Source organism: Nycticebus coucang, chromosome 24 (assembly GCF_027406575.1).
Source record: "Nycticebus coucang isolate mNycCou1 chromosome 24, mNycCou1.pri, whole genome shotgun sequence".
Lineage (NCBI taxonomy): Eukaryota > Metazoa > Chordata > Mammalia > Primates > Lorisidae > Nycticebus > Nycticebus coucang.
This window is the reverse complement of record NC_069803.1, coordinates 23,054,023-23,076,412: the sequence shown is the minus strand read 5'-3', so window position 1 is coordinate 23,076,412 and position 22,390 is coordinate 23,054,023. Positions and strand designations below refer to the sequence as shown.

The 22,390-nt window shown below is 53.9% G+C and overlaps 1 protein-coding gene across 5 annotated transcripts in view; it reads left to right on the top strand.

Annotated features, from left to right (window-relative positions):
- Positions 1-22,195, top strand: part of BIN3 (bridging integrator 3) — a 50,315-nt gene extending 28,120 nt beyond the window's left edge. The window contains exons 2-11 of one of the 5 annotated variants that reach the window (XM_053578572.1): positions 1,895-1,943; positions 5,809-6,137; positions 7,507-7,635; positions 8,515-8,555; positions 8,950-9,011; positions 12,871-13,007; positions 13,503-13,543; positions 18,318-18,459; positions 18,653-18,787; positions 21,398-22,195. In XM_053578572.1, the coding sequence (XP_053434547.1) occupies positions 8,984-9,011; positions 12,871-13,007; positions 13,503-13,543; positions 18,318-18,459; positions 18,653-18,787; positions 21,398-21,544 (630 nt within the window). In that variant the 5' untranslated portion in view covers positions 1,895-1,943; positions 5,809-6,137; positions 7,507-7,635; positions 8,515-8,555; positions 8,950-8,983 and the 3' untranslated portion in view covers positions 21,545-22,195. Of the gene's footprint in view, positions 1-1,894; positions 1,944-5,071; positions 5,206-5,808; positions 6,138-7,506; positions 7,636-8,514; positions 8,556-8,949; positions 9,012-12,870; positions 13,008-13,502; positions 13,544-18,317; positions 18,460-18,652; positions 18,788-21,397 lie in introns of all 5 variants that reach the window. The other 4 variants (XM_053578570.1, XM_053578569.1, XM_053578573.1 and 1 more) reach the window with 4 other exon arrangements.
- The last annotated feature ends 195 nt before the right edge of the window (positions 22,196-22,390 follow it).

The following is a 22,390-nucleotide window of genomic DNA, read 5'->3' as shown; positions in this document are numbered from 1 at the left end:
TGCCACCAGGACCTCATTTGTACTGTCTCCAAAATGGTCCTTGAGGGCAATTGTTCACTGTCCAAAACCATTTTGCCCGTCGGTTCCAGTCCCTGATTGTAGGCAAAGTAACCTGGGCCTTGGGGAAATAACTCATTTCCCCTTGAACCTTTCCCTGTAGGTCTGAGAAGGAGAAATAGCAGCTTCATTTTTCTTCCCTTTTCAGTTCCATACCCTACCTAATTCCCCTCTGGCCACTATTTAGCCAGAGATTATTTGTTTGCCGGAGCCAGTCCCCAAAGGGTTAACATTCCCAAATTACGGGACTGAGTTAACAATAAACAGGATGTCCTCCAGAAATTAAATTTAAACCACTGTGACTCAGGCTGGCCCATCCCCTCAACAGGATCGTTGTCTGGGACTATTATCGGTGGTTAATTATACTGTTGGGTTTAGCAACAGTATCTGGTCACTTTGGGCTGAAAGAAAGCAGGTTTGGAAAAGGGGGGAAGGGAGGGAAGGGCGGGACTTGGGCTCAGTGGAGTGGATGGAAGCGGGAGGTTTGAATTGAAGAGCCTCTGCTCATTCCTAAGAGCCAACAGGCAAGGGAGATGTGGGAACAGCTGAGGGAGCACCCTCTTTCCCAGTGGATCCCAGGGGTTCTTAAGCCTCTTGTTGCTTGAGCTTGAGGAGCCTACCCTTTCTGCAGCTCTTGGAATGTGTCTGCGGCTTTCTAGCCTGGCCACAGTTGTTCTCAGAGAATATTTAATATCATAAGTAAGCTTCTAAATTATCTGCTTTAATCCACTCACTTTACAAAGCAGGAAATGAAGTCCCAGCATAGTTGTCACCTGTCCTAGGGCAGCCTGCTTGTTGCAGGTGGAGGCTGTGCTAGGGCTCAAGTTTGGACTCCTAGCCTCGTGGTCTTCTTTCTATTACCCGAAGCTGTCTTCTGTTTCAAAGTGGGAAGCCTGAGGTGCAGAGCTTCAGAGCAAATTCAAGGCAGACTTGAGCTGGATTGCAGATTCTTCTCCAAGTTAGCTGCATTTAGATTTTGTCAGTTTTCCCAGGGAAGTAGCCCAGCCTGGCCAGTCATTAATGTCCCTGTAATTTCTCATCTCTCTCCATCCTCTGTCCTCCTAGGAAACTCTGCCATCCAGTGCATCCCATCCCTTTGTATAGAGAAGCAGTGAGGCCCCTAGTACAGACCAGAAGTGATTCCGGTGGTGTTTTTATGAAGGCGTGTTTTCAGGGATGATAATTTCTGACTTTGCAGCTCCTCAAGACACAAGGTTTATAGTGATGATTTACAGGGTGTCCCCCCTTTCCTGCCCTTGCCTTTTTAATGTATTTACAGGACAATCTATCCGGTCATGGTGGCTCACGCCTGTAATGCTAGCACTCCGGGAGACCGAGGCAGGCAAATTGCCTGAGTGCGTGAGTTTGAGACCAGTCTGAGCCAGAGCAAGACCCCGTCTCTAAAAATAGCCGGGCATTGTGGTAGGTGCCTCTACTCCCAGCTACTTGGGAGGCTGAGGCAAGAGACTCACTTGAGCCCAAGGTTGCTGTAAGCTGTGATGCCACAGCACTCTACCAAGAGTGACAAAGTGAGACTGTTCAAAAAATAACAATAAGAAATAAAGGATGGTCTGTTAGGAAAGATGCTCTGGGCAGAAGGTGATGCCCAAGAACTTGCATCTGGTGTAGTTGATGGGAGGTTCTGGTGCTCTCAGAACCAAGCTGGGATGCTGACATTGCTACATCTACCAGGGCAGGGGGCCCAGGTCCAAGCAGCGAGCCACTGTTGCCCTTCCTCACACTCGTAGAGGAAAGTGGCCTATATCGTATTGACTCTTTCACCCACATCCTTCCCCACTTCTCACAATATTTTTCTTCGTCTCTCTTTCTCTTATAGGATCCCTTTTAAGATTACGCAGCCCAAGAAACAGATTGTTCCCAAAACAGTGAGTAACCCAATTGTTTCACTCTGAGATACCAGCTCTGTGTCACGTGGCCCTTGCACAGCACCAGAGCTTTGACTCAACACACGTAGGGCTGGGAAGGCAGCAACCTGGGCCTCGTTCCCACTCGTGGAGATCTGTATCCTCGCATAGACTGAGGCTTGGAGGGGCCTACTCTCCCAGGGACATTTTCCCCCTGAGGTCAGTTACCTGGTCTCCTCTCCACCCTTGGGTGGGTAGAAGAGCTAGGTTGCAGAGGTGGAACGAAGGTCCACCTCTAGGAGCTGGCCTGGTGGTCTACACCTTTGAACCAGATCCCAAGCAAAGACACATCCCACGCCTTTACTTTTGTCATCTCAACTCCAGAAATGACCGGAAAACTTGTCCAGGTGGCCTGAGGCCATTTCTCTCCAGTCCAGATGCATTCTTGGCAGTGATCCAGAGTCATTCAGCAGGGGAGGATGACTGAGTCCCGCCGCCCCCCTTTAAGCCCACAGTTTTTAATCCATTTTATCTCAGGATGGGAGAGGAAGAGAATCATAGATTCTTGGAAAGTGAGGGCTAGAAGCCTGTAGCAGTCATTTGGGATCCCCCCTCCCCGTTTTCTCTGATGAAACAACTAGCTCCAGGGAGAGGATGGTGGTGACTTTCTATCATCTCAAAGCCCCACACTGGCAGAGGTAGAATTAGAACTCAGGTTCGAGGCTGGGCGCAGTGGCTCAGACCTGTAAACCCAGCACTGAGAGGCCGAGGCAGGAGAATCACTTGAGCTCAGGAGATTGAGACCAGCCTGAGCAAACAGCAAGACCCCATCTGTACTGAAAATAGAAAAATTAGCCAGGAATGGTGGCAGGCACCTATGGTCCCAGCTACTCCAGAGGCTGAGGTAGGAAGATCGCTTGAGCCCAGGAACGTAAGGAGTCAATTAGCTGTTGATGACACCACTGCACTGTAGCTAGGGTGACAGAGTGAGACCCTGTCTCAAAAAAAAAAAAAAAAAAAGTAGGTTTGAGCCTTGGGTCAATACTCTTTCCATTGCTTTATGCGACCGCAGGCTGTGAAGAGCTCCCAAGGTTTGCAATTCTATTACAGAACAGCCTCTTCAGCGCCCTCACCCACAACGCTGAGTGAGTCTCTTCATTCTCAGATGGGAGACGACCAGGACTATAGAGCCTTTGATGTGACAGCTCCACAAAGTCTAGCATTGTCCACATACCTCGGCTCTGTCATACCAGCCCCTGACAGTGCTCCTTGTCTTACTAACTTCTTCCTTCCTTGGCTCAACTCTCAGAACTACAGGAAAGACTTTGCTCCAGTTTGGCGGGAAATTCAGCACACATCTGACCAATGTCTGTATCTTTGGGAATCCAAAGTGAGGTCACTTGAAAGGAAATGGGCCCGAGTTAAAAGAGCCCTCCCTGCTTCCTACAGAGGTAGGCTGCTGACAGACATGCTTTTTACCTCCCATGCAGAGGTTGACATCTGCGGAGGCTCCCAGCTGAAGCCCAAAGAATCTGGGCGTGCGAGTGTTGGGTCCCAGCCCGCTGCAGGAAGTGGGAAGGTGTGGCTCGGAGTCTCCAGAGTTTAATCCATGGCAGATCTGAAAGGGAAATGGTTTCGAGAAGGGTCTTTTATTCCCAACACTCCCTACAAAAAAACAAGCAAACAAGCAAAAAGCCCTCCCAACATCCCAACTGTTAACGAAATGGCCTTTGTTGTCCATGAAAAGTATAGGCTGGAATATAGTTCCCAGCTTCTTTGCCAGAGTTTGTTGATGGAAAGATGCCTGGGTCCTTTAATTAAGGAGTGGTGAGGACTCCCAGGGGAAAGGCAGACACAGTGTGGCCTGCTTCCCTTCCTTGCCTCTCTCTCACTTGGGAAGGAATGTGGCCTCTGATTTACAGCATCAGCTCCTCCAGATGGACTGGGTATCACATAGCAGTTAAGAAGCCAGGGTTGGGAAGCTCGCAGCCTGGATTTCTGTCCTAGGCCTGCCACGTGCTATCCGTGACCTGGGGCAGCCTCCCCAGCCTCTCTGAGCCTTAGTTTTCTCATTTGGTGTTTTTGTTTGTTTGTTTGAGACAGAGTCTCACTTTGTCACTCTCTGTAGAGCGCTGTGGCATCATAGTTCACAGCAACCTCAAACTCTTGGGGTCAAGTTATCTTCTTGCCTCAGCCTCCCAAGTCGCTGGGCCTACGGGCACCCACTACAATGCCTGGCTATTTTTAGACATGGGGTCTCACTCTTTCCTGAGCTGAAGCAATCCACTTACCTCATCCTCCCAGAGTACTAGGATTATAGGCCTGGGCCACCGTGCCTGCCTTAGTTTTCTCATTTGTAAAATGTGGGTGATGTTGGCACCTGTGTCAACAGATGCGCACGAGTCTCATACAAGGTTACCCACAGATGGCACTCAGCGCAGTGTGGCACATAACAAGGCCTCAGTAGATGTACCTTACAGGAAGCTAGTTGATTGACTGCCTTTGTGAACCATCAAGGACTCGCCTGTCCCAGGCAGCTCAGTTTCCCTGAATTCCCCAATGTAGTGATGTCACAGACTGGGGCTTTGGTTTCTCAGAGGGAATCAAAGCTGGGAGCACAGTGAGTGGCCCCCTTGGTGCAGACCTCCACTGCCCAGGGGCCCTGAGGCAATGCTGCCAGATCCTGCCCCTTCAGTCTCATTGGCCACCCACCACCCCTCCTGGCCTCCAGAGCAGGCCTGGGCTGTGCACTTGTCTCAGAATCTCTGGCAGCTACCTCCAAATGGTGATGACACATCTGTTCTTGCCTGAGCACTTTCAGGGAGGGGAGCAGAGGTGGCTGCCTGGGTTATTGGAAGTCATAGCACCCCTGTCATGGGAAGAAAGGTTCATGTTGTCTTCAGGGAGTTTCAGAAGTTTTTGGCTTAAGGTACCCAATAGTCAGACACAAAGACAGCATTGTGTCTCTGCCCTCATTGTTCTCCTGTGTCCAGGTACACAAATTCCATTGTCATGGAGGCTTTGGCTGGAATGGAATGGCATGTTCTTTGTAGGGGTGACCCTCAGAACTGAGCTGGAAGAACAAACTCTCTCCCATCCCAATCCTAACCTTCCACCTACTCCTCTCTCACTCTCCTGGACCTGTAAAGTTGGCGGGAGCATCTTGGTGTGGACAGAGACGCTGCACCTCCTTGCGTGGCCTGGGAGGATGGAATAGCTCTTTGAAGCTTTACCTGCCACACCCCTCTGAAGCAAGGGCACGGGAAAGCATGTTCCTGGCTAGGTAGGCATTCTGTGAAGTCAGGGCAGAGAATCAGGCCACACTGAGCCTCTCCACTTGAGAAGATTTTCACGTGCCAAGTGATGGGGCCCTCAGCCTCATTAATCCTCCTTAGTCATGTAGGAACACAAGGAGGGGCAGCCTGCTTTCCACCCAGAGCAGCCTGGGAGGAAGGTCTTCCCAGAATGCTGAACTTCCAGGCTCTGATCAGTTGCACCTTAACCCTGGGATCAGAGCCCTGGCCCTTCCCTTCACCATGGGTGTAAACTTGGGTGGGGACTCAGCCTGTTAACTCATTGAACAATACTGAGCTCCTGTGCCTAACCCTGGTACAGTGAATAGAGCGGTAAACAGTGGATAGAGCTGGGGTAAGCCTCCCCCCAGCCCAGCCTTGGAGAATGAATGAAGGACGTAGCCAAGGTGGTCGTCTGGCGCCTCATTCTCCCTGTGCTAACCTTGCCAGCCTGGCCCAGCCCGTCCTGGGTCCCTGACGTCTGTGCACATGTGTTTGCACTTGCATTGCTGACTGGGGTCCAGTTGTCTTCTGGCAAAGGCATCAAGCATTCAGAGATGTTCAGATCTTTCCCATTTGGCTCTTTTCCTCAGAATGTGTATACTTCAGAACGAGGTTCCAGTATGTCCCTGGTCCCTGAGCTGCAATCCGAGAGGCTGCAATTCTGGCAATGTTCCCCTTGGGTCTTTCCCCAGTGGAGGAGACAGATCTCAGGACCAGTGGGCTACAGAAGCCACGCTGGCTACTGGAAACGGGAGGTGAAAGGTTGATAAACTCCTCTCAGGCTGTCAGGTGGCCTTAAGCAACGTCAAGTAGAAGAACAGCGCTCTTCCCACTGACCTCAAGTTCCTCATCAACCAGAATGATCCATCTGAGTTGGAAACCTGAGGTCTCTCCCTGTGCAAGCCCAAGCAGTCCCCAGGTAGGGAGACCAGGTGTTTCCTGACGTCCCACACACATCACTTGTGCGGGATTGCAAAAGACAGGACGGGAGCCACAGGCTGCGGCTCCAGGGCTCAGCGAACACTTGTACCTCCAGAGGGCACCTAGTGCATGTTCTAGACCTCTGGGAGAGCTTGATTCTGGCCAAGAAATGCTACATTTTAATTTCATCTTTATGAAAATAAATACTTTGAATATGTAAAGGTACTACTGTTCACATCAGAAGGTGAGAGGAGCCGTGTCCAGTGAAGGGTGTTAGGGCCCGGTTACAGCACCCGCACCAACACCCCAGGCTTCCCCAAAGTCAGAGTTTCCCCAGCTGCCAGTTTCCTGTGTGCTCTGGGGAGTTACAGCCCAGACCAGGCACAGTGGCTCACACCTATAATCCTAGCACTTTGGGAGGCTAGGGTGGGAGAATCACTTAAGGCCAAGGGTTTAAGACCAGCCTGGGCATCATAGCCAGACCAACTCTAAAAAAGCTTTAAAAGAATAGCTGGGTATGATGGCAGGCGCCTGTAGTCCCAGCTGCTCAGGAGACTGAGCCAGGAGGATCGCCTGAGCCCAGGAGTTCAAGGCTGCAGTGAGCTAGGATAAGGCCTCTGCACTCCAGCCTGGGTGACAGAGTGAGACTCTATCTCTAAACAAATGAAAAAGGGCGGCACCTGTGGCTCTGTTGGTAAGGCGCTGGCCCCATATACCGAGGGTGGCAGGTTCAAACCCAGCCCCGGCTGAACTGCAACCAAAAAAAAAATAGCTGGGCGTTGTGGCGGGCGCCTGTAGTCCCAGCTACTCCGGAGGCTGAGGCAAGAGAATCGCTTAAGCCCAGGAGTTGGAGGTTGCTGTGAGCTGTGTGATGCCATGGCACTCTACCGAGGGTGATAAAGTGAGACTCTGTCTCTTAAAAAAAAAAAAAAAAAATGAAAAAGAAAGAAAGAAAAAGGCCTGAAAGAAAGAAAAGGACTCTAGCCTGTTTGCTGCCAGTTATCCCTCCGTCCTTACAGAAATCCCTCCCCTCTCTGGGCTTTAGTCTCCTCATTTGGGGCATGAGTACTGTGCTGTCCTCGCAGAACTGTGGTGAATTTATCTAAATCCAAATGTGGAGTGCTAAGGTCAATTGATTTAGACGCTTTTATTGGGTCAGTGTTGATGGAAGGGTAGCGGTGGCAGAAAACAGTTCAGCTCTGATGGTCTCTGCAGAGAGACACTCCCTGACCCTCCACCTGCAGCCCAGTGAGAGTAGGGCTTCAGAGACCCAGCGGCAGGAGTCTCAGGGAGCAGCCAGGAAGGCTCGTTTCTTAGGTCATGGTTTTCAGTCAACAGCCAATGCCTTTTTTTCCTTTTGCTTAAAGGACAGTTGTGAGCCCAGGCTCTGAAGAGCCCACAGTGTTCAGACTCTACCCCTCAGCACTGGTGTGGCCTTGGGCCTCTTTCCCAGTGCCGGGCCAGTACCTTGAGGCTGACAGTTACACCTGTTGTAGGTGAGCTGTGAGAACTCTGTGCGGGTAAAGCATGCAGTGAGGGAGGTTTTGGCTTCAGGGCACCTCAGCCCTGAGGCCCAGCTGGCCAGCTTCTGAGGGCCGCTGTCCTGGTCAGGGAACCCATGCTGCTCTGTGGGGAGAAGAAAGGAGAGGCCTCTAGCCTAGTCTCTGTCGTTAGCCTCTCAGACATTACGAGAGACCATTGTTGACACCCCAGTTTGTAGAAAAGGAAGTTTGGGCACCAGAGAAAGTGCTAGACTTTCTTTGTCTTCATTGCAAGTGGCAGCCCTGGGACCAGGACTCTCTGCCATTCAGTTTCAGTATTGCTGGTGCCAGGGAGTTTGACCACTAGTCTCAAATGCAGAGAGCCTTGCCCGAGTGAGCAGTAATGGTGGTGTTCGGAGCGTCCCAGCTCACAGGCCGCTGTGAGCGGACAGGTGGGAGAGCCACAGCCAGCGAGTGGCAGAGATGACCCTGAACTCCAGACCTGCCATGGTCCTCTGTGCCCTGCTGCCCCCTTGGCTGGGATTTGGTCCCACTGGAAGCCCCCAGACTGCCCCAGAGTGGGGCGAGCGGAGGGTGCACCACTCAGCACCTTCACTGCCTGTGTGGCAGGGCAGAGCCTCAACCCACGGCTGCTTGCCTGGCTGGCCAGTCAGGGAGGGGGGTGTTTCTCCCTCAATCAAATACTTAATTAGTTCAGGAACACGTGGTCTCAGGTCATTAACAGTCTGTCCGTGCTTGTGTGAACTGGAGGGTGTTGTTTCTGCAGCCTCGGGGGAGGGTGTGGAGAGAATTTCAGAAGGCCAGGAGATTTTTTCCACCTCATTTAGAAAAAGTCCTTTCTTTGGATGATTGAGTTATCTCTTTCTCTTACAGGTTGAGAGAGACTTTGAGAGGGAGTATGGAAAACTCCAGCAGTGAGTGTCAAACCCCAGAAGGAGGAAGCGGGAGGGGGAAGGACAGGAGCCCTGTGCCAGGTCTCACCCCCGGGGCCTCATCTTCTCACCACCTTTCATGGATTACTTCTCTGCCTCGTGAGCGCCCTGGGGGCTGAGGGCAGCTGGTTCACCAAGCTGCCAGGAGCTCTCCCCAGCGAGTGGCCATGGGAGAGTCTGCGAGAGTCGAGTGGCCATGCGAGAGTCGTTAACTCATAGCCTTTGGGTGGGTGGCCTCGTGCAGAGTGTGTAGCGGTGCTTTAGTTGGCCGTAGAGGCCCCTTCTCCTCCCTGGCATTATTAGCTCAGGCGGAGAGTAGAGAGGAGCCCCGCAGCGGGCAATGTGGCAGGTGCCCAGGCCCGTCCCTACCTTGCAGGCTGGAAGAGCAGACCCGGAGGCTGCAGAAAGACATGAAGAAGAGCGCCGACGCCGACCTGGGTAGGTGGCACTCCATCGCGTGACTGGCCTGGGGCGGGTGGGAGCAGGGGCAGGCACCTCCTCCTTCCGCCCCTCTTGGGGCTAACTCTGAAGTCACTGCATTCAGAGGTCGCCCAACCAGTGTCCCTGAGAAGTGGTTGGATGTCACACTCCTCACTGACCACGTCTACTTCCGATGGGGCTCCCGCTGGATATGGGCCCTGGGATCCCAGTCCTGGCAGTACCACAGCCAGTAGGAGCTTCTCGTCACAGACGCCGCCATGTCCTCTGGGCCATCAGCTCAGGCTGTCCCGGAAAAAAGACAACACGTTCCCTCCTATAGAAATAAGTCCCTGGCCTGGTGGGACTGGTTTTCCAGTGATGACAGGAACTAAAGCTGATATCAGGGTAAAGTGCAGGACCCAGATACAGTTCAGAATAATTTGATTGTTAATAAAGGGTACCAAAGGGTCCCTGGAGCTGGCAAGTGCAGGAAGCAGCCAATGACCTTGAGAGGTGCCTCGGCTGAAGAGTTGCTGTGTGAAACAAGAGGAAACTAGACCCAGGAGCCCGGAAACTGAGGTGGCCTTAGAGTAAAGGAGCATCCAGAAGCCTTGTCTGTGGGCCATGGCCCAGGGAGGAAGCAGCGGGTGCTGGGAGTGATGGAGCACTGCTTCTGATGTTCCTTCCGTGAGCCCTTGACTTATATATAAATATGCATCTTTCCTGCAAAGGGCTAATAGGAAAGGAAAATGGTCCTTCCCTGGGAGCAGTGGCGTGGGTGAGAGCTGCCTGCCTGTGTGGGGACTGCTGGCCCCGTTGTAGCATAGATTGTCACAGCAGTGCTAACCCCAAGGACGTGGGCTGTTCTGAACATGACCTACCCCTCACTCCTGGCCCCTGGCGTCTCCAGCCTATGTGTGTCAAAAACCAAAAGGCAGATTAGGGAGTTTGTCTGTTACTGTTTGTTTTGTGGTTATTTTGGTCTGAGTTACTTGGGCTGCGTTTTTCTTTCTCGTTCCCCACTGCCTGTCCGTTCAGGAGCTGCCGGGGCCTCTTCTTCCCCCCTGCCTCTCCACACTGCACTGTCAGAGCATAAATGAAGCAAAGGTGTGTTCTGTTCAGAGCAAGTTGCTCTGGAGCCAAGTAGAGCGCAAGGGTCCATGGTGAGGAGTGTGGCTGTGGAAAGCTTTGTTTCCAGCAGAGAAACCGGGGTTAAGAGGGGACCCTGGGGCCTAGGATTACCAGCCTCAGTCAAAAGCGGATGTGGCCAGAGAAAGCTCCTCTGAAAAACCCGTGTCCTGGCTGGTCACAAGACCCGATAGCCAGACTGGACTCACACACGAAGGCATCTGAGCCATGGCGGGTGAGCTACATGGCACCCAGCTGGGCCTCTGCCCAGGCTCTGATGCATTGGGCTAGGCGAGGCTTGGATATATGTCTCCAGTGATTCCCCAGGTAAGGCTTAGGCAGCAGGGCTGGGCGCACACTTTGAGAACCACTGATCCAGACAGCTGAGAGGAATGATCCTTTTCCTGATCTTGGAATCTCCTGAGCTCCCAGGACAAGATCTAAAACCCCCAGCTCAGCGGCACCCGTAGCTCGGTCGGCAGGGCACCAGCCACATACACCTAGGGTGGTGGGTTCGAACCCGGCCTGGGCCTGTTAAGCAACAATGACAACTATAACATAAAATAGCCGGGCGTTGTGGTGGGTGCCTGTAGTCCCAGCTATTTGAGAGTCTGAGGCAAGAGAATTGCTTAAGCCTAAGAGGTGAGGTTGCTGTGAGCTGTGATGCCACAGCACTCTACCCAGGGTGACAGCTTGAGACTCTGTCTCAAATAAATAAATAAATGAAATACAATAAAACAAAATCCCCAGCTGTTCTAAAAAAGATCATCTTTTTTTCAGAAAATCATATTACTTTCAAGATGATCAGTGTCTGTTGGATATTTGCATCTTACACTCCAGACTCCAAAGACTCATGTGGGGTCCCTCACTTTCTCTAAGGTCCAAAGATTCCCAGCACCTCCCATTTTGGGCCAGTCTGACCATGCCCTGTCCCAGTCCTTGCAGGGCAGAATGAGGGGTGTGGGTCAGAGCAGGGAGCATTGGTTTCCAGAAGCACAGGGGGCTGGTGTTCTTAATATCACTGGCACAGGCTGCTATGATGGCATCAGCGGGTGGGGATTCCAGACCCAGTTCTCCCAGGGCCTAGCAGCTTGAGCAGACTCAGGTCCTTGACTTCTCTGGTTCCAGCAGACACCAAGGGCTTTAGAAGAGAAAAGGGAAAATGGGAAGGAAGGCTTCTCTTCTCCCCTCTAGCTTTTTGGATTGTTTTATTCAAATACAAAAGAAAATTAGAAGACATTTTTCAAAAATGTTTCCAGTTTTATACAGGTTTTTGTTATCCTTTAATTGTGTTGTGATCATTTCATAATCCAATCAAGTTACACATAATGTTTGTTCCTAAACTTACAAAGTCTCTTCACAGAATTTTAAAAGTGTTTTCTCCTCCATTGCTTCAACATTTCTGGAAAGTTTACATTTCCAGCCTTCTCCCACATTTTGCCCTTTTGCTGGGTGACTGCAGCACTCGTTCCAGATTTGAGAGAAACCCCAGGACGGTGCTCTGGGCAGACTAGTCAGGGTGTTTTGCTGGCCAGTGGAGGGGGCTCAGGGAGAAGGGCCCGTCTGGGCTTCTGTTTCTCTTGCCTGAAAATGGAGAGGCCCCCTCCTCCGGGAGCACAGGGCTGGGGTTGGGCATCCTCCTGTGGAGCAGTGCATATGTAATTAGCTGGGATTTGGACCTTATGTCATTGACTCTAAGACACTTTGTCACCTCTAAAATCTCTGAAAGCAAAGTATCATAACACTGGGGAGTATGTCCTGGTTTGATCGGCAGCACTTTCTTTACTAAGTGGTTTATACAGTAGTGGAGGCCAAGAGCTCCAAAGCTGCCAACAGCTCTCCATCCTTGGTCTCCATTATTTGCACACAAAATTCTAGAGGGACAGAAAAAGACCCCAGAGAAGGGCCATGATGGCCTGGTACCAGCTGCACCAGTTTCAGAGTGTGTCTGAGTGAGCCTCAGAGAAAACATGTCTTTCATTATATCTCTTCCTGTGGGAAGTCACTGAAACCAAGGGTTGGCAAGCTACCAGTGCAGGCCAGATCTGACCTAGTTTTGTCAATAAAGTTTTATCAAAACACCCATCCCATTCTTCATATGTTATCTATGGCTGTTGTCACAGTGCAAGGCAGAGTCGAGAGGCTGCAACAGAACCCCTACAACCCACAAAGCCTGAAGTATTTACTGTTTGGCACTTGACAGTAGAATTTGTAGTGGCCCCGTGCCTTTGTATTACTAAGTGGACATGTAAACTACAGTACTGTTACTTTGTCTCCGAAAGCTTCACTTCCAAACCACCCAGAGATATTTTTAAATATGCATGTTCTCAGGTTCCAGATTTATTGAATTAGAATCTGTGGAGTCAGAACCCAGGTGATCCTACTGTGACCCAGAATTTGGAAAACAGGTAGAACTGTCCAAAAATATTTCCCAGAGCAGGGTGGCACCTGTGGCTCAAAGAGGGGTAGGGCACTGGCCCCATATGCTGGAGGTGGCGGGTTCAAACCCAGCCCCAGCCAAAAACTGCAAAAAAAAAAGAATTCCCCAGAGCAGCATCATATAGTTGAGAACAACAGTAAACAATAAGAACCAGCATCGTACAGCTTGGCAGGACTTTGTTGTCTTGATAGAGGGCCATGGGAAAAGGTCACTGGAGTGCAGCCCCTGGGCCGTAGGAGCACCCAGTCCTGAAGTAAAGACCGTGAACCCTGCCCCATCATAGGTTCACTGAGCTCTGACTTCTTACAGCCATGTCAAAATCTGCTGTGAAGATATCCTTGGACTTACTCTCCAATCCCCTCTGTGAGCAAGACCAGGACTTTCTGAACATGGTGACAGCCCTGGACACGGCCATGAAGCGGATGGATGCCTTCAACCAGGAGAAGGTGACTAGGTGTTGGACTCTGGTGGCCAAGCATGACTTCCTCTCCTGTCTCTCAGCCCCGGTCTGGGTGGTGGCCTTCGCAGGCTCTGTCTGCTCCAGGAGCACTCTGAGCCCCGACTACGGGCCGTAAGCACGTGCCCAGCTCTTTCCAGACAGCTCAGCTTCGGCACCAGCTGCTTCCTAAGGCTCCGTGAGTTCATGTCACTCACAGGAAGGCCTGAGGGAGACTCAGCAGCTCTGCTGACCCACAGCCCTGACCCTGTGCGCTGAGCAAGGCAGACAGTGTTGGCAGGACAAGGACAGTGCTGCCGTCGCCCTTCAGGCTGCCTGCCTGTCATCTCCGCTCGCTGCAGCTGTGGTCAGGAGTGGCTCGCCATCCTGTCCTCCATCCCCTTGTTACCAGGGGTCTCAGGGGCCCTTGACAGCTCTCTGCCTTCTGAGGAACTTGGTGCCTCCTCTTTCTAGTTTTCATATTATTTGGTCTTTCTTTTGACAGGTGAACCAGATCCAAAAGACTGTGATTGAGCCCTTAAAAAAGTGAGTAAAGGTCATCTAGGGACCATGGGCCTTGGGGCATTTAAGGGAAAGGCAAATCAGCTGGCCACTGGGAACCAAGCAGTGTCGCTAACAGCCAGTCCCCAGACTCCCATGGGGGCTGATGAGAAACTCAGTGGAGACACCAGTGGGGATCTCTGGCCTAAGGGATGATGCTCCTAGTTGTGCTGGAGCACCCGGGGTGGCCCAGACGTGCTGGGGGTTGCTGGCTTGAGCTGGCAGACATGTTGGCCAACCCTCAGCGGACATGAGCAAGGCCTTTCATCTCACTCTGCCGGATCGGGAGAGCAGCTGCCTGCAGCACTGGGCTTTGGAAATGTGGGGGTGGCTGCACTCAGGGAGGGGCCCAGCGGCTGGGTCCTGCCTGGGAAGGTCCCCCCGCTCGTGACCTATCAGGGTCAGGAATTCTTCTGTGAAGCACATCTCCCGTCAGGCAGGCCCTGGGCAGTGATCAGACGGACCTATTCCCTGAGTCCCCAGGGTGGGGAGAGCGGGCCGCAGCCTTGCCTTGAAGCTCTGGGATCACTTCATCTCCTTCCCTGGCCTCTCCCAAATAGGCTGTGACCTAGAAAGGCTCCCACTGCAGCCAGCTGCACTTTATTACCTCTTCTGTGGTGGTCCCTGGCAGTTGCCTCGCAAGGGCCTGGGTAATGAGCCTTTGCTTAATTATCGTTAGACCTGGATCAGGGCCCAGAGGGGGATGAGGAGCGGTTTTGAACCTCCAGCCCCTGATGTTGGGGGCTGTTGGGCTCTCCCTTCTCCACTTTGGCCCAAGGTGTGGGAGTAGGAAAAGGCGCTGCTCACCAGGGCCTGCGGAGGCTCAACAGCGTCTGAGAAGAAAGGGGTTTCTCCTCGCCCTCTGCCCTGCCCACTAGAATGGGGCACCCACCACCCCTGCCTTTAAGTCACAGCTCAGTCCCATATCACAAGGTCACACAGAGCTGGGTCACTCCAAGCTTGTGGCTTTCCATCCTGGGCTCCAGGACACACGGTGCAGGGTTGGGTGGGAAGAAGCACAGAGGACTCTCGTGTGCCTGGGCTGCAGGAGCCTGGGCATGGCCCCTGAGGTTGCCACAGCCACCCAGCACTGGCAAAGCAGGGGAGGGGATGCCAGCTTAGAGATCTGGGGGTCTGACTCCCATCTAGATCTCAGCACCAGCGAGGCAGCCTTGAAATCTGATCGCTGCCTTCTGCAGCCAAGTGCAGAGAGACCCTGCTGCTTCCCCCCACCCTCACGGCCCACCACCTGCCAGGAAGGTGGGGGTGTGGCAGAGGGGGCAGCACCATCTCCGCAGCAGATCCGCTGTCCTCTGCCTGGCTACCCTGGCTGGCTTCTCCTTGTCCCCACAGCCGACATGCGATCTCCCCCAACCATGTAAAACCCCACTGCCTGCTGCCTCCTCCTGTGGCTGTTTCTTGCCAGGAGAGGAGCTTCCAGGGACCCTAGCACCGGAAACAGGAAACTGCAGCTTTCCTGTCCTCTGATGAAGATCATGGCCACATGGCCACCCTGCCGCCCCCAGCCTCTCCCCAAGGGGCTCGGCCTCTAATCCCCCTTCCCTGGGCCACATTCACATGTCGGATGGGGATGCTTTCAATTTCCCTTTCCTGGTGGGTGGAAGATCCCGGCTGCGTGGGCACAGCCGAGGCATGGCAGGCATTCCCTAAAGGGCTGGCTGTGCCCAGCTCACCTCCCAGCCGGCCTCCCAGGCTCCTCCCTCGCCTGCGCCCTCTTCACCCCACACTTCCCTGGGGAGCACGTTTGGTATTGAACCTTAGGACACGCACAAGGCGGGCACTCATCACAGCTGGATGCTGTAGGTGCTGACCTGGGGGCCAGCCCTATCCCCACTTCTCTGAGAAGTTAGAGCCACACACGGAGCTTACTTACAGTGTAGTGGGGAAGCCACAGCGATGGCTCAGGACGGCACACTCAGGTGTGGCTACTGCTCCATGGTGCAGGGCCCCAAGCCAGGCCACACTGGATGGGCTGTCCCAGCCTGCCCCCTGGCCTCAGAGTCTGTTTCCTCATCTGTGAAAAGAGAAGATCGAACTGGCTTATCAGAATGGTGTAGTCAGCCCGTGCTAGTCTACACCTTCCCACACTGGCCCCCAGACCCCTGGGCACATCTGGGGTGGGGTCCGGCTGTTAGACCAACCCCTCCATGGCACCATAGTACGTACATCGCCCACCCCATGTAGCTGGCAAGGTTCATCCCATTGCTGAGAAGTAGAAAACAGAGACATGGAGCCTCAGTGGAATGGTACCAGGGCCAGGGGAGAGAGACCTGGTCCCCACTCTTTCAACAGCCACCTCAGGGAAAGCTGTGCTCCTCCCTCCCTAGACAGACATTAGTGCTCTCTAATGTAGAAGGACAGGACACCTGTCCAGAACTCTAGAGCCATCCAGGTGGTGATGTATTAGTGCTTCACCTCCAGTGGCCTGGGCCAGCAGAGCCAGCTACGGTCTCTTGGTTTGACTGCGGAGAGCTGTTGTGAGGGTCAGGAGTGATCACAGTGAAGATAGGTTCTTCCCAGAGGGGCAGGTGTCAGACAGAGAAGCGAGGTTGTTCCCTCTACAGCCCTGTCCTCCATACAGGCCAGGATGCAGAGGGCTGGCACGGGAAGCTATGCTGAGAGCAGCCCCTGTGGACACAGCCCCTCGGACCCTCTGCCCCTCGGGAAGCATAGTAACCCCTGTATCCACACCTCCCGCTGCCTCCTGCTCTGCACGTGGCCTGCTATTTCCTGTGTGGGCCTCCTAGTCAGCATTCCTGGTGGGTCTGACTCTGGCCCTGGAATAAACCCCATTTGAGCACCATGGGAAGGGCTGTGGGTGTGAGCCAAGGTGCAGGTGCTGCTGGCATCATGGGCACTGCGGCTTCTTGACCAGTGAGCATGATGCTGGTCTCATCTTGTGCCTGTGGAATGCTCCTTACGCACACTCTGCTGCTTTCGTTATGGTACCCTCGTCCTGAGGATCTGCTCATAGTGATGTGCTGTGGCCCAGGCCGGAAAGCTCTCTGCCTGCTGCCTCCTGCCTATCTCTCATCCCTGTTCCGATCCTGTCCTGAGCTGCCCCGTACCTCCCAGGCAGCCTGCGACTGGCCCAGGCACTGGGACTACCCAAGCAGCAGGTGGCTCCTCACAAGAGGATCAGAGTGGCTGCTGATGACCCTTGGCCATCTGGGGTGGAAGGAGAGAGGCAGGTGGCAGCTTCTTAGGTCCCACTGCCCCGCTGCCTGGAGCCACATGGGCTCCCAGCTGCCCAGGAAGGCAGAGGGGCTCCCCTAGCAGCTGAGACTCCATCATAGCAACTGCTTTGGGCAAAAGGAGTGAGCCCCACTCCTCCCAACAGTGTCACTTGCTCATGGTGGGTGGCTTGGATTGCTGTGTCCTAGTGGTGTCTGGTTCCCACCTCCGATGTGCACGGTGCTGGTGAGGTCACTGGTGAGGGGCCAGTGCAGGGAGCCCACCCTCAGCAACTTCTTCCTGCCCCTATCTTTCATCCTCACTGGGTTCCTCATAAAAAACTCCAGGAGGAACTGATTCTTCTGGTCGTGGGTCACCAACTCTGCTTCTCACCCCTGAATGGCTGCTGACTCATGCTCTCCCAGCCGTGTGCCAGATCGCATCCAGCTCAAGGCTCCCAGCTTATGTGGTAGATGCCTCGCCTGCCATCAAGCCAAGGGCCAATGGCAGGCAGAGTGTGCTGCCACTCAGGTGTCACATTGCAGAAAGCTGCCCCATCTTCTGGCCACTTCCAGAAATCCTACTTGCAGGTTTTCCTTGTCTCCGGCACTCATATTAATCAAGGAAAATGTAACATCCCTGCCTGGGCCCATCTCAAGATGTTGTTGTCCTTCGTAGTTGAATATGACACTAGCCACAAAGATTTTGCCCACGGGAGCCAAAAATGCCAGCACATCTACTGTTGCTACTTGTGAACGGCCACTCCGCTGAGGACTTCTTGGTCCTTTTAGTCATGATGGGAAGGTGTCCTGGAGTCACTTTCCTAAAACATCTGGTTGACGGTCTGGCCATTCCATTGGTAGAAACAGGATTTCTGTGTTCCCCATGTTGCAAAGGATGGCTCGGGCTTCAGTTCTGCCACCTGCCGGCCATGCTCTGAGGGGTGGGAAAGGGGCCAGACCAAACCTGGACACCTGAGTTCTCTTCTGGCCCATCTTCACCTAACTGTGACCCCAGGCAAGTCATACATCATCTCTCTGACCTCACTTTCTCTTTTTTATTTTATTTTATTTTACTTTATTTTATTTTATTTGAGGCAGAGTCTCAGGCTGTTGCCCTGGGTCGAGTACTGTCGCGTCATAGCTCACAGCAACCTCAAACTCTTGGGCTTAAGCGATCCCCTTGCCTCAGCCTCCTGAATAGCTGGGACTACAGGCTCCCATCACAACGCCCAGCTATTTTTCTATTATTAGTAGAGACAAGGTCTTGCTCTTGCTCAAGCTGGTCTCAAACTCCTGAGCTCAGATGATGCACTCACCTCAGCCTCCCAGAGTGCTCAGATCACAGGCATGAGCCACTGCGCCGGCCTTCTCTCCTTTTTTAAAATGAAGCTATTGGACAGGTGTCTTCTTAGGGGTCTTCCAGCCTTGCCAGCCCCTGGCAGGGTCTCTGCCATGCAGTGGCTTGTGGGTCCACCACGCTCGATGCACATTTCTGAATGAGAGATGAGCTGCCAGGCTGTCCCTCCTAGAATGGGCCTGTGTGCAACCAAATTGTCCTGCAGGTTTGGCAGCGTCTTCCCGAGCCTCAACATGGCTGTGAAGCGGCGGGAGCAGGCCTTGCAGGACTACAGGAGGCTGCAGGCCAAGGTGGAGAAGTACGAGGAGAAGGAGAGGACGGGGCCGGTGCTGGCCAAGCTCCACCAGGTACTAGGGAGACGGGCTCTGGGGTGTGAGGAGCGGAAGGGAGGAGCCTGGCTGGGCGAGCACTATGGTCACGGGTGCTGAGTTCTTCCCTTTACTGGGGGACCAGAACCAAAACACTGGATGTCCCCACCCCAACCCATACACATCCTGCTCCTGGCAGTGAGAGCTCTGACACCAATGTCTTGTTCCCCAGGCCCGAGAAGAGCTTCGGCCCGTGAGGGACGACTTCGAAGCCAAGAACAAGCAGCTCTTGGATGAGATGCCGCGGTTCTACAGCAGCCGGCTTGACTACTTCCAGCCCAGCTTTGAGTCCCTGATCCGGGCGCAGGTGAGACTGGCAGCTCCTGCGCACACACTCGGCCCCAAGGGGTGACCAGACATTCCTCCCTTAGGAGATGGTTGTAGACCTGGTGGGCACACCGCATGCTGTTCTCTGCAAAGACAGCGGTACCATCTGGAACCAGGTGCTGCCTCTGAGGGAATTTATTTCAGTGCCCAGAATCCAGGGCTCTGAAGCCTCGAGGACTTGGACTGTGGACTGGAATTTCTGTCTGGGCTCCCACAGTGCTCTGAGACTAGCCCCAGTCCTGGTGTGGGTGAGGTTTCTCTCTGTTAACAGTCCCCTTGCTGTCTCTCTCTTCTCACACTGTGCCCTAAGCAGCGGGAAGAAACCAGGCAGCCCCTCTAGGTCTCCTTTGAGGGGGCAAGGTCTTTGCCCTGGGGGTTCCTGAGGAGACAAGGAGTCTGCAGGCTTGGAGGGTAGGGGCCTCTGAGGACACAGCTCCCTCCCCCACAGCCCACCTCAGTCCTCTTCAGCGGGAGACCACAAGGAGGCTTGACTTCTAGCTACCAAGGAAGGGATCCCTGAGCCCCGGAGAGAGCCACACTCAGGGCTGCTGCCTGATGCACCTGGCAGTGGAAGGTCAGGCAGGCCACAGGTGGCGTGGGTGCCACGGAGCTGGAGCAAAACACAGGGCAGACCCCAGCATGTCCTGCTGCTTGAGTGGACTGTGGGAGCATGCCCCTCCTCAACCCCATTCATCCTCAGGTCTCTATGAAGGATCATTCTCCCCACTAGCAAAATATGTTAGAAAGGTTGAAGTGCCAAAGCCATTCTTAAGGGATAAGCCCATGGTTTCATCAGTCTGTTTTCTTGGCCTGCAGCTTAGTTTGGGGTATTTAATGCTTTGCAAGGTTTATATTCTCTATTCTCTAGCAAAGCTATTCATTGCTCTGACTTCACACATACTCTTGTTTGAGGCTTTTTTTTTTTTTTTATTGTTGGGGATTCATTGAGGGTACAATAAGCCAGGTTTGTTTGAGGCTTTTTAAAACCTCGCACAGGACCCCACTGATGGCAGTGCTTGGTGTCAGCCTCAGGACCCCAACAGCCCATCACCTCCAGGTAGCCAGCAGCAGGCGCCATGTGTCTCCGGCCACTGCCCACCACTCTTGCTCTTGGCAGGCGTCTGGCGCCCTCCAGTGTACACCGCTATTCCTGCAGGTTCCACAGTCACAGGCCCCAGGACAACCCCAGTCCTCCCTCTGCCCTGTGGTTTTTAGGAGAATGCCAAAAGTCATAGCCTGGCACTCAGGGTCCGGGAGCCTAAGCAGAGTTTATGCTGGAGCTGGACCTACGTCCTCAATCCGCATCATTTGTGTCATTTCTAGGGGGCAGAGAAACTGAGAGCCGCTAGGGGTTTTTCCCACATCGGCCCCTGAGGTGAGGGCCCCTTGCAGCGGCACCCTCTGCCCCTAGAGAAGCAGGCTTTGGGGGGGCGGGGGAGGGCTGTGCCATCACCCCCAGGGTTGCTTACAGGCGGAAGCTTCAGTACCCAGGCTTTGGTATGCCCAGGCTCAGCCGTGCAGGAGGCGAGGGAGGGATGCCCTGTAACCAGGCAGCAGGGGAGCCGGGGTTGTTTACCACCCCTCAGTACCACCGCCTCCTCGCCCGGCTGTGCTGCCCTGAGTCACTGCAGAAGAGAGCATTCCCCATAACTCACGTACGCCATGGCTTGGGCTAGCAGTTTGGGGGACAGGGTGGCCATCCCCTGCCCTCCTCCAGGCCTTTGGCCCTGAGGGGACAGGATGTTGAGACCAGCTTCCCCCTCCACCTCATTGTAGGCATCTGGGGGACACTTCCCCCTTCCCAGTGAAGGACTCCAAGTGTCTGAAGTGGACAGAGTAGGACTGGAATGTGGAGACCCTCTCATGAAAGTGCATGCTTTCATTGGGTCATGAAGGGAAGCTGAGGCAGGAATAGCCCTGTGCCTCTCTCGGGGAAAGTTCCTGGTCATCAGCCACTGGGGAGAGTTGTGATGGGTCCCCTGTTCCTCTGACCACCCTCAGCCTCTTGGCCTCTTTTTCCTCTCCCATCCCATTCTGGTGACTGCTTAAAAGGATCAGTGAGCCTGGCCTCTGAGCTGCACCCCTGGCTGTGCACTCAGGCCATGAACAAGGGTGGGCTGTGAATTGGTAAGTTAGGAAGGGATGTAAGGCTGGAATCATGTCACCTTCGTCACCTTTTCTTCTAAAATTGGCTCTCGGGGCTTTGGGAGCTGCCTTGTTCTTATTCTCCCAGTACAGAAGGCTGGGTATGTCTACTAGCTTAGGAAAAGCAGGCCCAAGTCCCAGTGCCTGTCACTCCTCAGCCTTCAAGGACCCTCCCCAGGCCTGGTCACAGGCCGGTCCCTTCCTGCACCAGCTACTGGGGAGAATAGGAGCTGGAACGGCCAGCTGAGCCTGTCTTTGCCCTGTGCCTTCTTGAAGACCTCTGGGCTGTGGCCTTAACTCCTGCCTGCGCTGCCAGCGGTCAGGGAGAGGGGCTGGGGGAGGGAGGCCGCGGCCGCACTGGGCCCCACTATCCTCTTGGGCTTTAAAAGAGCTTGGTTCCCAGAAGCCCAGCACTGGCCAGCGTTGCCCTGTCACATCCCCCTAGGTTGTGTACTACTCTGAGATGCACAAGATCTTTGGAGACCTGACCCAGCAGCTTGACCAGCCAGGCTACTCAGATGAGCAGCGAGAACAGGAGAATGAGGCAAAACTGAGCGAGCTTCGCGCTCTCTCCATTGTAGCTGATGACTGAATTCCTGCATATTGTGTTTGGAGGACTCCTGGGACATGACCAGCCCTCTGATCCCTGCCCTGACCTGGGCAGGCCCATGCTTTTCCCGCAGGTTGGGGTGGAGGTGGCCCCAGTCGACCCCGGTGGCCCTTTGCAGTGAGCGTCTTCCTGAGCAGCAGCCTCCTCACAGCCCCAGACACGGTAAGCAGTGTAGCAATCCCCCAGGGTTTTACTTCCAGAAGAACCGTCCAAAGTATGTCCTGGCCAAAGGGCAGAGCCAGCTGCAGCCTCACAGAGGGCATGGGCTCTGCCAGCTTAGCTGAGGTCTTAGTCCTGCCTGCACTGCAGGGTACATCTACCTCACCCAGGAGTCCACCAGCCCCTCCTCTCCATTGACTTTTCACTTCAAAGACTACTGGGAAAAGGCCCATGACCCTGGCCCTGCCCAGGGAAGAGAGCAGAGAGGCCCTCAAGACCGCTTCCCAGCAAGACACAGGCTGGTCCTACACAGCAGTGAGCCCTGGGTCATTCAGGTTACCCAGGTAACTGGGACTCAAAGCAGCTGTCCCACCACACAGAATGTCACACGTGAATTCATAGGCCTCTGAGCAGAACTGTGATTTGTCTCACCTGGATATTTGGGATTTTATTTTTTCAAGTAAAGTTTTCACTAAAATATCCATGTAGTATTGTGCCATGATTCAAGGACAGGGACAGCCACACCACTTCCCCCAGGGTCCTGCACCTGTGCCAAATGTTCTCTCCCAACTCTAGCAGGCAGCGGCCAGCCCAGCGAAGAAGCTGACGCTTCCCACAGCCCTGCCCACCTTCTGGAGAGAACAGCACCAAGGCCCAGCAACGCCTCTG